The 16,511-nt window shown below is 37.8% G+C and overlaps 1 protein-coding gene across 7 annotated transcripts in view; it reads left to right on the forward strand.

The window, feature by feature from the left end:
- Positions 1-12,962, forward strand: part of LOC106170066 (uncharacterized) — a 56,189-nt gene extending 43,227 nt beyond the window's left edge. For 4 of the 7 annotated variants that reach the window (XM_086997160.1, XM_013549791.2, XM_086997161.1 and 1 more), the window contains 16 exons: positions 2,694-2,753; positions 3,458-3,586; positions 4,103-4,156; positions 4,469-4,540; positions 4,755-4,868; positions 5,110-5,205; positions 5,653-5,781; positions 6,041-6,187; positions 6,469-6,531; positions 6,760-6,851; positions 7,069-7,174; positions 8,127-8,153; positions 9,625-9,802; positions 10,040-10,107; positions 10,502-10,623; positions 11,025-12,962. In XM_086997160.1, coding sequence (XP_086853286.1) covers positions 2,700-2,753; positions 3,458-3,586; positions 4,103-4,156; positions 4,469-4,540; positions 4,755-4,868; positions 5,110-5,205; positions 5,653-5,781; positions 6,041-6,187; positions 6,469-6,531; positions 6,760-6,851; positions 7,069-7,174; positions 8,127-8,153; positions 9,625-9,802; positions 10,040-10,107; positions 10,502-10,623; positions 11,025-12,006 — 2,433 coding nt within the window. In that variant the 5' untranslated portion in view covers positions 2,694-2,699 and the 3' untranslated portion in view covers positions 12,007-12,962. Of the gene's footprint in view, positions 1-1,003; positions 1,246-2,693; positions 2,754-3,077; positions 3,228-3,457; positions 3,587-4,102; positions 4,157-4,468; positions 4,541-4,754; positions 4,869-5,109; positions 5,206-5,652; positions 5,782-6,040; positions 6,188-6,468; positions 6,532-6,759; positions 6,852-7,068; positions 7,175-8,126; positions 8,154-9,624; positions 9,803-10,039; positions 10,108-10,501; positions 10,624-11,024 lie in introns of those variants that run through there. The other 3 variants (XM_086997162.1, XM_086997163.1, XM_086997159.1) reach the window with 3 other exon arrangements.
- Positions 12,963-16,511: the final 3,549 nt, after the last annotated feature.

Consider the following 16,511-nt stretch of genomic DNA (forward strand, 5'->3'; position numbering starts at 1 on the left):
TTTGTTGATGCATGTGTGAACCGGTTCCGAGGAAAGGAAATTCCTAGAAATTATCCAGTCAACCCAACTGTCGATTACCGCTATTAGTCAGACGCTCATTAATGTCGCTCCTCACACGTCAGAGGAAATGAAAGATCCCTAGAGACGCGCTCTCAGTGCATCTTAGTGGGCTACTTGTGTCAGTCTCTCTCTCTCTCTCTCCCTCTCTCCAAAAATAAATAAATAAATAAATAAATAAATAAATAAATAAATAAATAAATAAATAAATAAATAAATAAATAAATAAAATGAATCTTTGACTGTCGTCTGGTAAATGTATCTCAAAACATGGCAATCTACTGCTCTTAAAAGTGACAACCTTCTAGGTAAAGTATTCGCCCATATGAAATTAGCTACATTAATAAGACCTGAGCTGAGACCAGGACAAACGAGAAAAAATTATTTTACTTTAGTCAAAAGGTTTTTCGAAGAAAAATAATGGTGGAATTATGTGTTCTTATGAATATACGCTGGCGGAACGAACCAGGACTTAACTTAAGATTTGGGGAGCTTAGGTGAAAATGGGTTTATAAAACAGTAGACGAGGAAAATTTTACCGCTATAATATGTGATGGACAGGGATGGAACAATTGCTTGGGCTTATGGCGTTTCGTTTGTTATCAAGTTTTTAGGGTTACAGGGGGAAGGAATAATGAAAAGACCTGCTATGCCCCCCCCCCCCCCCCCCCGATACACTAATACTGATCAGACAATTGTTTTTACATCAGTCGTATAAGGAATTTATGTAGGACACTCTCTGAAAGATTCACCCTCACATCTGAGAATTCCGGCAAAACAAACCACTTGCGGTGCAGCCTTTTAATCAAGGACTAAATAAAGTCCCAAATGTGAATAGTAGCCACAGGAAATTCCTCCGCGGTTAACCGCATCACCTCCCCACGCCCTCCTTTTTCGTGTCGGAGTGAAAAAAACATCATTTGTATTCAGTTGTCTGTTTTTGCTCTTCATTAGCTTCCAGCAGTTTGCACTGCGAGTATGAATGTAATCAAAGACCCAGTTTTATATACTGGGGTGGTTAATTCATCGTAAACTGTATGCCTCTTTGTGCAGGATGCAGGCCTACTAGTAGAAGGAATCGTTAACACGTAGATATATTCGAGAGTAGACAAGGTGTAAAAAAGAGGATATAGCCAGGAAAAATTGTGGTTGAATATTGATTAAGTTATTCACTGTTCAGGAGATAAGGTAAGGTTATCGCAACTTTTTTTCAATTAATATACCCATCACATTCATCATGATTCGTCAATTAATGCGTTCTCTGGTTTTCAATCTCTTCATGTTCGTAGTCGGTGAATTACACCTTAATGCTGTTTCTTTTGGATGAACCAAATGTCTAGAAATTTTCCACAGGCTTGTTGAATGCTTTCAAAGGAAAGACAGGTCTAAATTAATATTTTTCTTGGCATACTAGTGGATCTCTTAGAGTGAATGTGTTGTGATTTGCAGAAATAAACGTTATTTGCCAAAACTGCTGAATCTAATAGAAAAGTGATGTTTCTGATATTTTATGAAGATTAAATATCATACTACAATTAGTTAGCATGGAAATGACATACGAAATAGAATGTATGTTTAGTATCGTGGTAGCGGCAAATGAATAATACATAATATAAAAAGGGACGGAGGTCGGACTTAGTAAACTCATTAGTTGTCGGAAACGTTTATGACAGACATGATGATACATTGTAAACTTATTATTTGAAGATCAAATCTTTCTCCCTCCCCTTTTCATATTTCATTTCATTTCTCTTGCGTCTTTTCCCATCTCTCTCTCTCTCTCTCTCTCTCTCTCTCAGACACACACACACACACACACGGACGCAAATACGCACGCACACAAAGAGAGAGAGAGCGAGAGAGCATATACCAGCTTTGCATAAGTAATAAGGCACGTGTATAAATATAATTCAGTAGTTTCAAACCCGAACCATGTACGGTAAGGTTGTGCTTCTCTCAGATCAGCTCCCTGGACTTCAAAACACACTCAACATACAGTGTACATGATTCATTCCATGATAGTAAGTGAACGCAATCCTGTATAGTCAGTTGAAATGTCCCTGAGGCAGTCACGCTGTTGCACTTTTATTGACTCTCTCTACGTTTACAGACAGAATACTATTGAACATAAAGTAAAATAAACTTGGAATATAACTTAGTGTTTCTTTGAGGTTAAGGTTTGGGGGCAACCGTTCAAGCATGACGTTACTAGTAAGTTTTTGTAGGCATATATTGAGCTGTTAGTTATTTTTCATTAAATTTTGATCACAGCCCTATTAAAGACTTTGTCACAGTAAAGGTAACTTGTTTCAAAAGGGTTGCCTTATGTCATTGTTTGAACTTTTTTACTGTCATCTCGTCTAGAGAATTTCCTTTGACATCCAAACAAATCAAACTTGACACTAATGAAAAGACTTAGTAGATCTGTTCATGGGGATGTAGAACTTCAGAACTTGATCTTATTTGTATTGCGTTATGATGACAGATGTTGCATCAAGGTGAAAGAGGATCGGAGAAGCTATAATACACCGGGGTCGTTTCCATTGTGGAAATAAACAAACTGGTTACCATGTGACACCTGTGAAAAAGACGGCACCTTTGCTCGCGAACGTAATTCTTTATTTCTGTATTTTCAGTCTAGAATGCCGAGTCAACGCGGCGTCGACGGGTGTCTTCAATGGATTAAGGATGAGCGGGTGAGTAATTTCAATTACTTTTTATGCATAGTGGTACATGTGGGGGGGGGGGGGGGGAGGGGGGGTGGGAGGCCTTATGCTGAAGGAAAAGTTAGGGGCACGTGTCCTCTGTCACCTCCCTGGGGATCTGATCCACCATTAAGTTAACTTACACAGCATAATCAGCTAGCTTGTGGTCAGCGGGTGGTCAAAAGCAACTGTCAGACATTAAAAAAATCTCCTAGATACGCTACTTCCATCTAAACAAGAAAGTTATTAAATAAATCAACACTCTGGAGTCGAGTAAAGTGACATAACCACATCCTGTATTGATGCGGTGACTTGACACTGACAGATCTTTCATAAAAGAGCTCTGCCTTAAATAGCATATCATTAGAACGCGCGCCTTTAAAGGCACTGCTTAATTCGTGCTTGAGGTGAACACTGAGGACGCGCGATAAGAAAAAAGCTTACAAAGATAGAATGAAACCACAGGTAAATACAGTACACACAGCGAGGAGAAAAAAAAACTGTTGTCGTTAAGTACGTTTATCGAGACGGTCGTTATTTCTGAATACGTCTTTTACGCTGGAGGGACACATTTGTGAAGACTGCAGTGTTAAATCACAGACAATTATAAGGGCGATTTTTTTGTTTGTGAATATTACAGGTCTCCAGGTAAAATACAATAGTATAGTATTAAGTAATTGTGTATATTGTTTTAGGAGGTCCTGAGCGATGCTGATATGGGCAGTAATATGACCACTGTCCAACTGGCCATAGAGGACCAAGCCAAGAGAAATACGGCCATCAGACAATACAGGGAGCAGATCGGCAATGCTGTGGCGGAGAACGTGAGTTCTTCTTCTTCTTCTTCTTCTTCTTCTTCTTCTTCTCTCTCTCTCTCTCTCTCTCTCTCTCTCTCTCTCCCTTTCTCTCTCAAATATCACCTTTTTAGTCCTTAGTCTGGTTGAAACCAGTTTGATTAAAGGCTATCTCACGCTGAGACCACCCAAAAACTCGTTAAGGGTGAGCCAATAGAAACAGTGAAATCATTAAGTCAAGCCGCTAGTGCTTCTATCGCTTTCCATCCTCACAACTTTTTTCTCTCATCCCCTTATTGAATGCACAGTGGCGTATTTATGTCATGATGAAACCACCTAAGAAGGCGGTTTATTATGAGGGATTGTCCCAAAAATCGATGCGTTTTAATAGAGCAACTTATAGCTTTTTTTAAAATCTCGTTTTAATGCCCTGTGCGACTATTTAGAACGTCCTGTGACTATTCCGATCGTCTTGGGTGTTGTGAAGAAAAATAACATCTATCTATAAACTGCTTGATTGATTGCATCATTGTGTTGTTTTTCAAGGATGCCACTGAATCTGAATATGCAAAGCTTCATGCACAGTACGTTGCACTGACGGTAAGTAGCATTGTGGTAGTTGAGATTTGACGCAATTCGATGCTCATCTGTCTCACATGACACAATCCGTTTTGCTTCTAAATACTGTATAATTATTGCGACCATAATTTAATAAATGCACCTGAATGAACTTCCTCTCTGGGAGTAACCTTTGACATCATTACATCATGTAGAAATACTTTTTAACATAATCTGGCAACATATTTTTATATAAATTTGCAGTAAGTCTATAAATAATATTATGCGATACACACGTTAGAGTAGTACTCCTATTGTAAAATTTACCATATACATTTACGTATATATTTTTAGGCTACCGCAGACAAGAGAACCCACTGTCTAGAAACACTGTCAAAAGTTTCAAGTTTAGAAGAGTATTGTTCGGTAAGTTTATAAATTCACAGAAAATAAAAGTACCCAGAAAATTTTTGTTATGAATCTTATACAGCATATTTTGGAATAATTTTTTGATACTTGAATAAACGACGTTGGCTTTCTTATTGAATATGTAAATAAAAGGACATTAATTTCGCTCTCTCTGAACGTGATTCCCATTTAGTACAAACATTTCTCTCATCAAAAATGTTATCTTTTGCAGAATCTCAGTGCAGAATTTGACAGGACTGCCACTCAGCTAGCAAACACAGAAAAACCTAAGCATCTCAATGGGGCACCAGTGGGGGATTCCCTGTCCACGACATATGCGGCTCAGGTAAGGACAAATAAAGGAGAATTCCCCTTCCACCTCTCCAAAAAAAAAATAAATAATAATAATAAAAAAAAATAAAAAAAAGCACTCAGAGCACTCAAATTTCGAACTGAACGAGAAAGAACAGTTTTGCTATCATCCCGGGCAGGCCCCGAGTTTCAAAGGACACTGGAAACTCGTCTTAACTGTCAGCATGCTTCTGGCGTCACTGAAAACTTTTGCTTATATTTTTTTATTACTCCAGGATTGCATATTCGCGGTGCGGAACAACTGGGCGTGGATCCAGACTGTGGCGAAATGCATGGACACCCACCTGTCAAACGCCGCCGCCTACCACCAGGTGAGGCACATATGCCCAAGAAAACCCCCCACTGAAATAATGCATATTCAACTCAGGATGTTATTTATTATCACTATGATTGTTATTATTACCAAATATTGGTGTCGACACATCGGCATCAAATGCAGCTATAGTTGATGGATTGGGGCGTTGTTTCATTTACTGATATAATAATGAATCACAAATCCTAGAAATGTCATGCTTACGTAGGTGAACATGAGATTCTGCAAAACAATCCATTTTACCACGGAGTAGAAATATACAATCCATTGATAATAATGATAATAATAATAATAATAATAATAATAATAATAAAATGATGATGAAAATGATGATGATGATTATGGTGGTGATAAAAAGAAAGCAAGTTTTGAGAAACAAATTATTATCACAATTACTGTACTAGCATCATTTCTATTATAATATTCTACCCGGTTTGTATTCTAGTTTTACCATGAAGTAGAGGAGTGCGATTACTGGATGAACCTTTGCCTGGCCACGCTTTATAAGAAGTTTGCAGACAGAGATATGGAGGGAGACAGGCAAAGTGCAATGCGCATGCTCAAGGAATTAGGGGTAAGTCTTCCGGTCAAATTGGCCAATCCTTTTTTTTTCTACGATAAAGTCTATTTAAATTGAATTTTTGATATCGTGTTTCTTTAAGCACACATTGCGCGATGCGCATGCTCAAGGAGCACGGAAAAAATTCCTTTGAATTGGTCAATACTTTTGTGAAATTTCTTGGATGCATTGTAAAGTGCAGGTCAGTGAAAGAACAATAAACAATGAAAAAAATACTGCTAAATATTCTATTAAATCATTTCCTCTTTTACAGGAGACGCTCCAAGCCTATTTACAGTGGCAGGCCCGTGTGGATAATTTATACGACAAAAGTAAAGACATTGTCCCTGTTAAAATGAGGACGCAAGCTTTAAAAGATCCTAAACCAGTTAGAGCGCTCTGTGCATACAAGGCAAATGGCGTAAGTACCAATTATGAGAAAAAAAGTTGAACCTGCTCACACAACGCGAAGAACCAAGCAAAAGATAAAAATAAGAAGCGGGGATGAACCACAAATCAAAAATTATTTCAAATAGCATGCAATTAGTTTTTCGAGTTTCACGGCTTTTTATGGTCGCTCCATTACAATATTTGTTTACCAAAAAGTGTATCGCTGATGATTTGGAAAAGATAAATAATACCCAAAAGTTCCATCTACACATTGAAAGTGCTACATGTACAATACATCATTGTTCATTTCAGGTCCAGATACAGGACGGAGAAGATCTGACACTTTTAGACAACACAGATCCAACAAAGTGGAAGGTAAAATAGCGATTGAAAACAAAATCCAAAACATAATTGTAACTCTTTTTCAGCTTTCCTTAGACAAAGTTAAACAGCTTACTATGTGCATTGGGCCTGTAAAAAACACCAAAGAAATTCTGCATTGCACCCCATATCTCCAAGGTAAACCATATTATATTATATTATATTATATTATATTATATTATATTATATTATATTATATTATATTATATTATATTTTGACAGGTAAAAACTAAGAAGGGTCCAGAGCTGTTTATACCTGCAGTGTGTGTTCTGATACCACCAATGGACGTAGACGCAGTAGAGGCAGCAACAAGGTAACTGTGTGATAAAATACACATGGTAAGCCAGAGACAATTAAAACCGTCGAACTCAGCGTCTTCATTTCCTTAGACGTCTTTATTTCTTTCACCTGCTATGATGAACCATCAATACAAAGGACTAGAAACAGTGTACCGGTTGATATAACTGTTGATTAATTGTTATATATTGTACAAAAAAGGTTTATTGAAGATGAAAATACTTTGATTTCAGATTACGGTTACAGTTGCTGGCCATTTGGACACAGTGTGTGAAGAGACTGGGAAAACAGATGATCACTCTCATGCAACTAGTTTTTAGAGATTGGAGTACTGAGGAGGTGAGTGACCTTGACCCAGCACCTGACCTTGACCTTATGACCCATAATGTGCTGCAATATATGCTCTAAACCTGTCGTCAAGATTAAGGCTGGTTGTTTAGATCTTACTGGTATGTATGTCGAAGTGAAACGATGCTGTTTTCCCATTGGATGCCTTGATCTCACAAAATCTCGAGAGACGAGGGTCTTTTAATGACAACATGGCATTTTGAATTTTTCATTACCATTTTTTTCATTTAGTCTAATACTTTTAAAGCATGAAGTGCGTTGTAAACTTTTGAAAAGTGCAAATATGAAGGAATATTGCTTGGAAATGATTATTTGTGTGAGTTTGGTCTTGTTAGAAGGGGAGAGGGATTTTGGAAATGGATAAATGGGTGGGATGTTATGTGAAAGGCATTGGCTGTCATTGTTTTGGTTGGAAGAACATTGCGCTGCAACGGCACTTTTTTGGCAGCATGTTTGTGTCGAAGTAAGATGCTATATGAGTTTATATGAGTACACACCCTTATTGTGCTTCATAATTGAAGACATTTTGTTAAGCGTGAATGAATACTGGTACTAAGTACATGCTGACATATTTTTTAATCCTCTTTTCGGTGCTTTATTATTTATATGAAAATGTAGCTACTTTGTTGACATAACAGGATACATTGCATTGCAACTAGAATGTTGGATTATATTTATTGGCCGATTATCCGTTTGATCAATATTAGCATCGTACAGCATAAATAAGCACCTGTATATTTTGAAGGCAGCATGGTCGTGTCAAAGCTCCTCTGTTCTGTATAGTGTATAGGGTATACTTCAGTATAATGTAACCTTAATAGAAATTATATTAAGAGGAAAAGAAGAGAGAAAAGGGAAATGTATACATTTGTCTGTGCACCTTTTGTTGCTTCAGTTACCCCATTTAATGTATATATCGTTTGGCCTGGCCTGTTTATTTCAGCCTTTTAGTACAGAAGAGCGGCAACAGGTAAAGTATGTTGTGACGGATCCCCGCCCCCTTCCAACCAATCCCGTGTTGTGTTACTGCTGTACCCCATTTTGTGTTCAGTGATGTCGTTTGAAATGCATGTTATGTCTATGTTTTCTCATATACAACAAAATGGACTGTATTATTGTGTGATTGCGCATATATCTTTGTATCAATCTTTGCACCGAACTGCGTCTACTTTATTCTTGAAAGATTCATAATACTAACCCGTCAAATTTACATAACTCACCATTTCTGCTCAAGGATTTACAAATTTGTGCAAGATCTCCCTAGATTTAAAATGAAATAAAATATAATATCTTTTCCACGTTCTTTACAATCTTCTGAGATATACGCTGAGGTTTTGAGTCTGTGTTAAACGAATGTACAAAAAAAAAAAAAATAAATAAATAAATAAAAAAATAAAATAAATAAATAAATAAAAAACACGGCGAGATCAAATTACTTTGAAAATCAGAATACAGCACTACTGGTCGTTTTTATTAATCTCTTTCTCATATTGTTTGTCTGTGAATGATTCAAAACCTTCTTTATATTATAACCACAAATCACATTAATCGTTTCGTATCGAGCACGTTATGTATGTTAATGTCCCCACTTTGAGATAAATGAACCGTTTCCATCCCGCTATATGTTGACGTCATAGCAACCAGAACGTCACTAATACCTCGTGTCGTGACAACATATTTTACGACATTCTGCGTGAACAAATGGACCACTGCTGTCCTGGTGACTTTCTTGTATCTATGACTCTCCTTTTAAAATGGCACATAACATGTATTCTTCACACTTTGCACGTCGGATGTCTTATAATAATCGCATGCACCGTATGACTGTGATTTCATTTACGGCGCATTACGTCATATAAATGAAGCGCATATTCAGTATTTTGTTGCAGTGTTTACTTGATCTTTGCTAACACTTTTAACTTTTCAGAGACCATCTTGAGCATGGCTCTTTCTTTCAATCGGATTGAAATTTTATCTCAGGTTTCGGCAGTTGCCTGTCTTTGTAGTGGCACTGTTGAAAATCTGTTTCTAGTTATTAATTGAAACGTGACAGAATGCTTTCATGGCTGAAACATCTTAGTATAGAAGCATATAACGTAGTGCAGCAGAGAAATACTGCGAAGAACGTAGACAAAAAACACATCTTTAAGCATTAATGATAATATAAGAGCTTATATATAGTAGTGCTTGCAGGCTTTCAGTTACACCACATAGAAAATCATTAAAAAAATAAAAGTACCTCTCGATCTAGTACATGAACTCTCACGACAGTATATTTACAATGGTTTTCTTGAGAGCATATCTTCTTTTTGCTTCTTCAACAGCCTTACCAAATGACTCTTTTATTTGAAAAACTGATGCCAGGTTAAAGGATATTCTTTTACACATGTACTCGATATGCATCTATCTTAAGTTCATTCAATGTCATAATTTATTTGTAGATCGCTCTACTTAGGTCGTTACCTAATGGCAAGAAAGACATGCTTCTGAAAATAATGGCACTTATAGAAGATACTTTGGGGAAGCACTGGAAAGATTACCCACAATTCGAGGAGCTTCTGGAACGATTTGGAAGGCTGAGGATTATTCTACGCCAGGAACCGGTGGTGGACATTGAAGGTCTCTCTCTCTCTCTCTCTTCCTCCACCTCTCTCTTTCTTTCTCTGTCAAAAAGGATTCAGCTGGATCCTATGACAATAGTCCGCTTTTTCAAGGCATATCATTTCTACATTATACCCGCATACCAGTAGGGTTCTAGAGATATGCACTTATGAACACCGTTTTGCATAATTAATGTAATGTGCTTTTATGGATTTTTAAATGAGTTTTGATGTGTTTATTTTATGTTATATTTAGACGAAGCAGTGGTTACCACTATAGTTGTACAGATCGGGACTTTGGAAGACCTAATGAGAAAATACGAGGTATGAATATTCATAAACTAGTTAGTTAGTTGCAAAGTGAAAAGAAATGATGGTAGTCCGCTAAGAATTGTAGTCCGTCCCCTCTTGGTTTGTACAGGTAGCGTTCGTCCCATACTCCGATACTTCCATTCCTAGGACTGCTTTTCCTGTCACAAGAGCTAGTTTGTGCATAAAAATAAAGTAAATAATAATAATAACCGATAAATAGGTGCATATTTAATATTGATATTTTTGATTTTTTAACATTCCAACAACCTGACTATAGGTTAGGAAAAATTAGAATAACATTGCCTGCATTGGAATCGAGGAATCTGTTGATCTGTCACGTGAACAACACATTTTTCGTCATATTTGTCCAGACAAGTAATGCATAATTTTTCTGTTATCATATCAGGACTTCTGGATCTACTGGCAGACGTACAAAGTGATACTGGAGACTCTTCGCCAGCCTCATTTCATGTTGATCGTAGACAAGTGGGAACAGCTTAGATTTATCTCTACGGCACATTTCGTCAAGTGAGTATATACAGAGTAGTGGGGGGGGGGGGGGGGGGGGGGCACCAAAGGCAGAAGGTTATTATAACGTTACCATAACGTTTGTTTAACCAAAAAACGTTAAGAAAACGTTATGGTTAAGTTATAAAACGTTCAGTGTTTGCTGGGTGAGGCGAGGTGTGTAGATATTGATTCTAAATCATTATCATTGAACCGCGAATTTTTGAAAATTTTGATTTTTAATTTTCAAAGTTTTCCTTTCGCAATAAGTGATGCTAGTTTAGGATTATTTTTCGCCGTGAGCCAGTACTAGAAAAGCATAAACCATGTGAATTCTGTCAACATTTTTGTAGAGAAGTACAGGTGCAGTTTTATAACATTTTCCTGTTCCTGTTATATCCTATTACCGTTTCCTTAACTAGATTCTGGCAGACTGAAATTACCGTTGACGACATCGAGAAGAGCGAGGAAATATCCGTGATCCACGAGACCCCCAAGCAGTCCCTCAAACCCGTGGACGTCCTGGACGCCGATCTCAGCCTTAGCACCGAAGAGAGAAAAGCCGAGACTCAACAGTATGTAGAATCGGAGCAGGAGGAGCAGCGGAAGTTCATCATCAAGGGGGTCACGGACCCAGTTTCCGGTAACGTGATCAGTATGCAGCAGGCGATTGGCATGGGCGTCATCAACCAGGAGACCGGATGTTACGTCAATAAAGTTACAGGCGATTCCATGCCCATCCCTCAAGCCATGAACGAAGGGTTGATTCAGGTGGAGTTTGCTACAGCGAAGAGGAGTAAAGAGAAGAAGAAATCCATAGGAGTTATCACCATAAAAACCGAGAGACAAAACAAACCTTACTCCATCGTCGGTGCGGTCAATCCTAAAACGGGAGCCGAAATTAGCGTTGCTGTCGCCTTGGAACAGGGGTTACTCAACGAGTCACGGGGAGTGTACGTCCACCCGGTGACCAAGCAAGAAATGACCTTATCAGACGCTATAGACGCTGGGCTACTCTTGGTGAAGTTTGACGAAAACGTCGAAGCTGATGTGACCACAAAAACCTATGCTATCCACGCTGTCGTGGACCAGCGGCGGAAGGCACGTGTCTCATTCCAAGAGGCAGTTGACCATGGTCTCCTGGACAGGGACACGGGGTCCTACGTTAACAATGTCACTGGAGAGAAGATCTACGTGGCTGATGCCATTATGAGGGGGTTCGTTAAAGCCCACGAGGTGGACGACCCCAGTAAACTGGACATAGACGCCGAGAATAAGATCGTCGTGGAAAAAATGGAAAATATGAAGAAGAAGTTGTTAAAGCCAATGAAGGCTCTCAACGCGTTCAGATCTGCGGTTAAGGCTAGTAAGGTCCCCAATGGAAGTGTAAGCGCCAAAAAGTAAACATTGGGGATTAATTCTTACTGTTAAAGATGCCAACAGACCGGGATTAATAGTAAAAGGCGACTACGAATGCGACAATATTCGGTGACAGGAAATGATGCAGCGTTCCTTTTCGCAGTGTGCCATACGAGACATTACTAAAAACATCGGCGGAATCCTTGAAATATATTTAATGCCAAATGAAAGTAATAAAAACACTGTTTGAAGAGAATTCCGTCGACGACTAACATAGAAACTAACATAATACTGTTATTGCCATCCAGGGCTTAACAAAAAAATAAAAAAATGAAATATTATTTTAAAATATTAGCCATCAGATTTTTATAAATCTTTTTTTGCAATTTATATGAATATGTGTATACGTGTATTTTAACGGGATAAATTATTTGATTAACGCGGCATAAAAATAGGTAACGTGTGCTTTAAAGTTCATGATGCTGCTTTACGATACAAAGATAAGATATTGAAGAATTTTCATTGACTGTTCCATGTGTAACAACATACGGTTTGTATATAGAGCGTGAACTTTCTGTGTCTGTATATTTGCATTTCTATATATGGTTTATTAAAAATGTTTTGGAAAATGATTAACGCTTCTTCGGACCAATAGAACAGTAAGTGAATCTTGAAGTACCTGTTCAAATATTAGATACAAGAATGTTAACAGTTAAGTTATAGGGACACGTCATGTTTTATTTATTGAAGGAAATTGCTTTGTAAAGGCCTTTATAATGTTGTTCGAACCAGCTTTACCTCTTAAAAATGTTGTTTTTATTAGTAGAAACAATTTGTAACATGTTTTTATAGTTACACTGGAAGCAAGTGCTCTCACTTTATTTCGTTATTCGTCGTTGCACTTTGTGTATTTTAATATATTTGCACTTTGTGAAAATCATTTTTGATTTGTTACTCATCTAAAAACTGTTCCTTATCGGCCAATAAATGGTTTTGGGATACATGTCTTTTACCGTTGTTGCACTCGATGTTGCTGAGGAGGATCCACACTATGCATTACCATACATACATGTACCATAATATACAATAAAATACATTGCCATGTACCTCAGTGGCGGATACGTGATAGTATACTTGCAATGTCTTTATACATGTATCCATACCATCTTGCTCTTTATTGTCAAAGGGGAAATTGCCAAAATTTCGAAGACTATAATTATTATTATTATTTTTTTAATGGTGTAACGCGCATGGTGTAACTTTAACAAAATCGACGTTCTACTGGTATACTGATACATAAATATAGGATAAAAGATTTTGAAGCATATGTCAGCATTTGCATGATAAAACGACCCAGCAATCACAGAACGATATTAATATGTTAAGATGACGTTCAGGTAACGTTATGACGTTCTGGTAACGTTTTGGTAACGCCTTAATAATATTCTGGGTTTGCTGGGGAAGGTCTGTAAATCTCAACGTTTTATAAAACAAACTATCAAGACAAGCAGAGAATGGTGTTACTGCTACGCCGTATGGCATCTATCATTGTATAAACACAGGGCGTTCTATATCTTATTGAAAGTTGTATATTTTATTGAAAGCAGCTAGCTAGTGCCCGTATGACATGAGGAAACTCTGTGAGTGACAACTAGTCCAAATGTTCCCTTGGTGTTGTGAAGACTGCTGCATGAAAGTTACATGCATCTTGCAAATGTCGGAAATATAGAATATATAGAAAGCGTCATGGGGATAAGACTTCACTGGGAACTGACGTCTATTATTCCAGTGCCAGATTTATTGGTCCTTGGAGGGGGGGGGGGGTCGGGGGGTACAGTCGAGACACCCTGACTGAGTTTTCAAGATAAACTGTGCGTTTTTATAATTCGAGCTTCCTCCCCTAGGTGAAAGTCGGGTCTCTTATTTTCTTAAATTTTTCTTATGGTTTGTTACTACTCCACGCGATAGAAAATGTCTACTTTCAGTATGCCATCTCTCTCTCTTTGTGTGTGTCTCCCTTCTACCATCGCTCAACAATCACATTTGCGAACCTGATTTCATCAAAGAAGGAACAGGGATAGCTTTGGATGGAGGGTGGCGGGGGGGGGGGGGGGGGGGGGGGGGGGGGGTAAGCATGCCCTGCTGCGTGTCTCTCTTTATATGCCATTGGGTCACTGAAATTTCCTACATTCGTGTGCGGCTGAAATAGGTATATAACTCAGCGTAGTTGTGTGGTCTGGTCTTTAGATATCATGCATTTAGCACAGAAGATTGTCTACAGATTCAAGTATCTGTCCACTCCCCCAGTTATTTCAATCATAAAATGTCCCTTTTTCTTCAAATTATTTCACACTAGCGAATCCAGAATCTTTGGTATCAAAAAACTCTCTCATAAATAATGCTATAACATATTTAAACACAGTGTGTAACTCTATACTGTGTTTTGTGATTTCACTTGAATAACGTTCCAGTGCGTGGTTTTCTCCTTTATTTCATTAATATATCAAAAATTATATCAGTACTTTAAGATGTATAAGATTAAAGTCAATGCACTTTGTGAAAAGGAGTATTGAAGACTATTACCTTCACATTTCACGCCCCCAACCAATGCAGTGTATTATCAGTCATACAGTGCCGCCGGAATCTCCCCTTACTTACCCTCCGGGTCGCTGCGGGTTGTACGGACGGCCTGGCTCGGTTACTATGGAAATAACATTGTCATCCATACGCTGTTTGGTTTCTGTTAACAATAGTTTCATACCCTGCCAGTCGGGCAATTATCGTGACAAACTTTCTGCTAACAAAAGAGCCTAACCCTAGCTCGCTGAGATAAAGATCGAAGGTGAGCGTGGTCGCAATTAAGTGTTCGTCCAAGCGTTAATTGACCTTTAATGCGCGGTGGCTTCACTCTACTTTGATCACTCTACTCTGATACGGAGATTTTAAGTATAAGAACTTGCCAACAAGTCGCTTTACCAAAAAGATTCGGTGATGACAGCAATTTTCGTGTACATTGTAGCTATGAATTGATTGAATTTACATAGAGTTTAATAAATGAATTTATGAATTTATTAAAGATCAAATAAAACACTACTTGTACATGTTATATTTATTAGGCTTCAAACTGTCTTTACTATATACATATTATTAACAAGATTGAAATTTATTTTTGTCCTTATATTTCTATTAGTTTTGTTCATAGACGAAATGCATTTTTTCTAAAAAGACTTGTCAGTTGTTTCAGTGATAAACATTTTGTTAGCCATATCTTTAATATAGTTCAGTCTATATTTGCATATAGGATCTCTCCCATCTACACCCGTAACATTTCTGTCCTTTCGTATTCGTTCATCAATCGTAAACAACCTTCCCATCAACTGAACGCAAAAGTTGCTGGGGAACTGGCCCGTTGTCGAATTTCGAATATTTCTTTATTTGACAAGGCGACGGGTGGCCGGCCGAAAGACTGATTCCTTGATTCTGTAGGACACAAAGTAGGAACTGTTTCTCTATCATTGTTTGATATGTAATTCAAAACGATAGGAATAGTTCATCTTTACGATCTAAAGCCCAAACTTAACCAAAAGCATTCTTCATACTTAAACGCATCAAAAGAAATTAATTAAAAAACTGGATTACATTCTCTCGGGCTAACTTCACTGGTTGGCACGTGTCATCTCACATTAATAAACAATCAGTTCAGGTTAGCTTTATTCATGCTGGGTAAACACAGTGATTAAGCCCTGACTATTACATAATCACTACTGTGTGACACGCGTCGTCTAAAATTAATGTAAACATTGCGATGACGCCCTTCAATCCAAACTAATCAATTGCACATAATTCTAAATCAACTGACACGTGTCAACAGGATTGTTTGTGTATCTGGACTTCCTAAATGGCCAATAAGTATTTTGTTTAATATGACATGTTTATGTCACTGATTTCCATGCCATCGTGTCACCTGCCAAGTGAACGGTATAAATCGACACTCAAATTTTCCAAATCATCACAATTCCAAGATGCCTCTTAGCGATTACGTGCGTCTGCGTATCATCGCCCTACGAGAACAAGGGGTGCGAATTAAAAACATAACCGCACAAATGGAAAATGAAGGGCATAAAGTGTCGCGACAAGCCATTTTCTATGCGTTAAAGAAATGCAACGAAGGGCTTGGTATTGCAGATAAGCCACGAAGTGGACGTCCCTCAAAGGTTGACCTGCGCCACATGAACGTTATAGACGAGGAGATGACCATATTAACGCAGAAAAGTGTATTATACAGTAATAAATATATTAATCACCTAAAGAAGGTGATTCCAGCGGTACTTGAGAGAGAAGGTCGTGCATCAGGCTACTTAACTAGCAACACGTGTAATAAAGGTAATGAGACATTGATATTTATTTGATGTATTAGCTATTTAAAATGTTCCATTTTAACTACGCTTTTGTTGATCGTGACTTATTATCATCAAATAAAATTGTTATACGTGTTTTAAAACTAAGCCTGATTTGTTCTTCAGAGTTTTGTTCTAATATTTGACTTGCCT

The sequence above is a fragment of the Lingula anatina genome, chromosome 10 (genome assembly GCF_051362555.1).
Source record: "Lingula anatina isolate TDL-2025a chromosome 10, LinAna3.0, whole genome shotgun sequence".
NCBI classification, from domain to species: Eukaryota; Metazoa; Brachiopoda; class Lingulata; order Lingulida; family Lingulidae; genus Lingula; species Lingula anatina.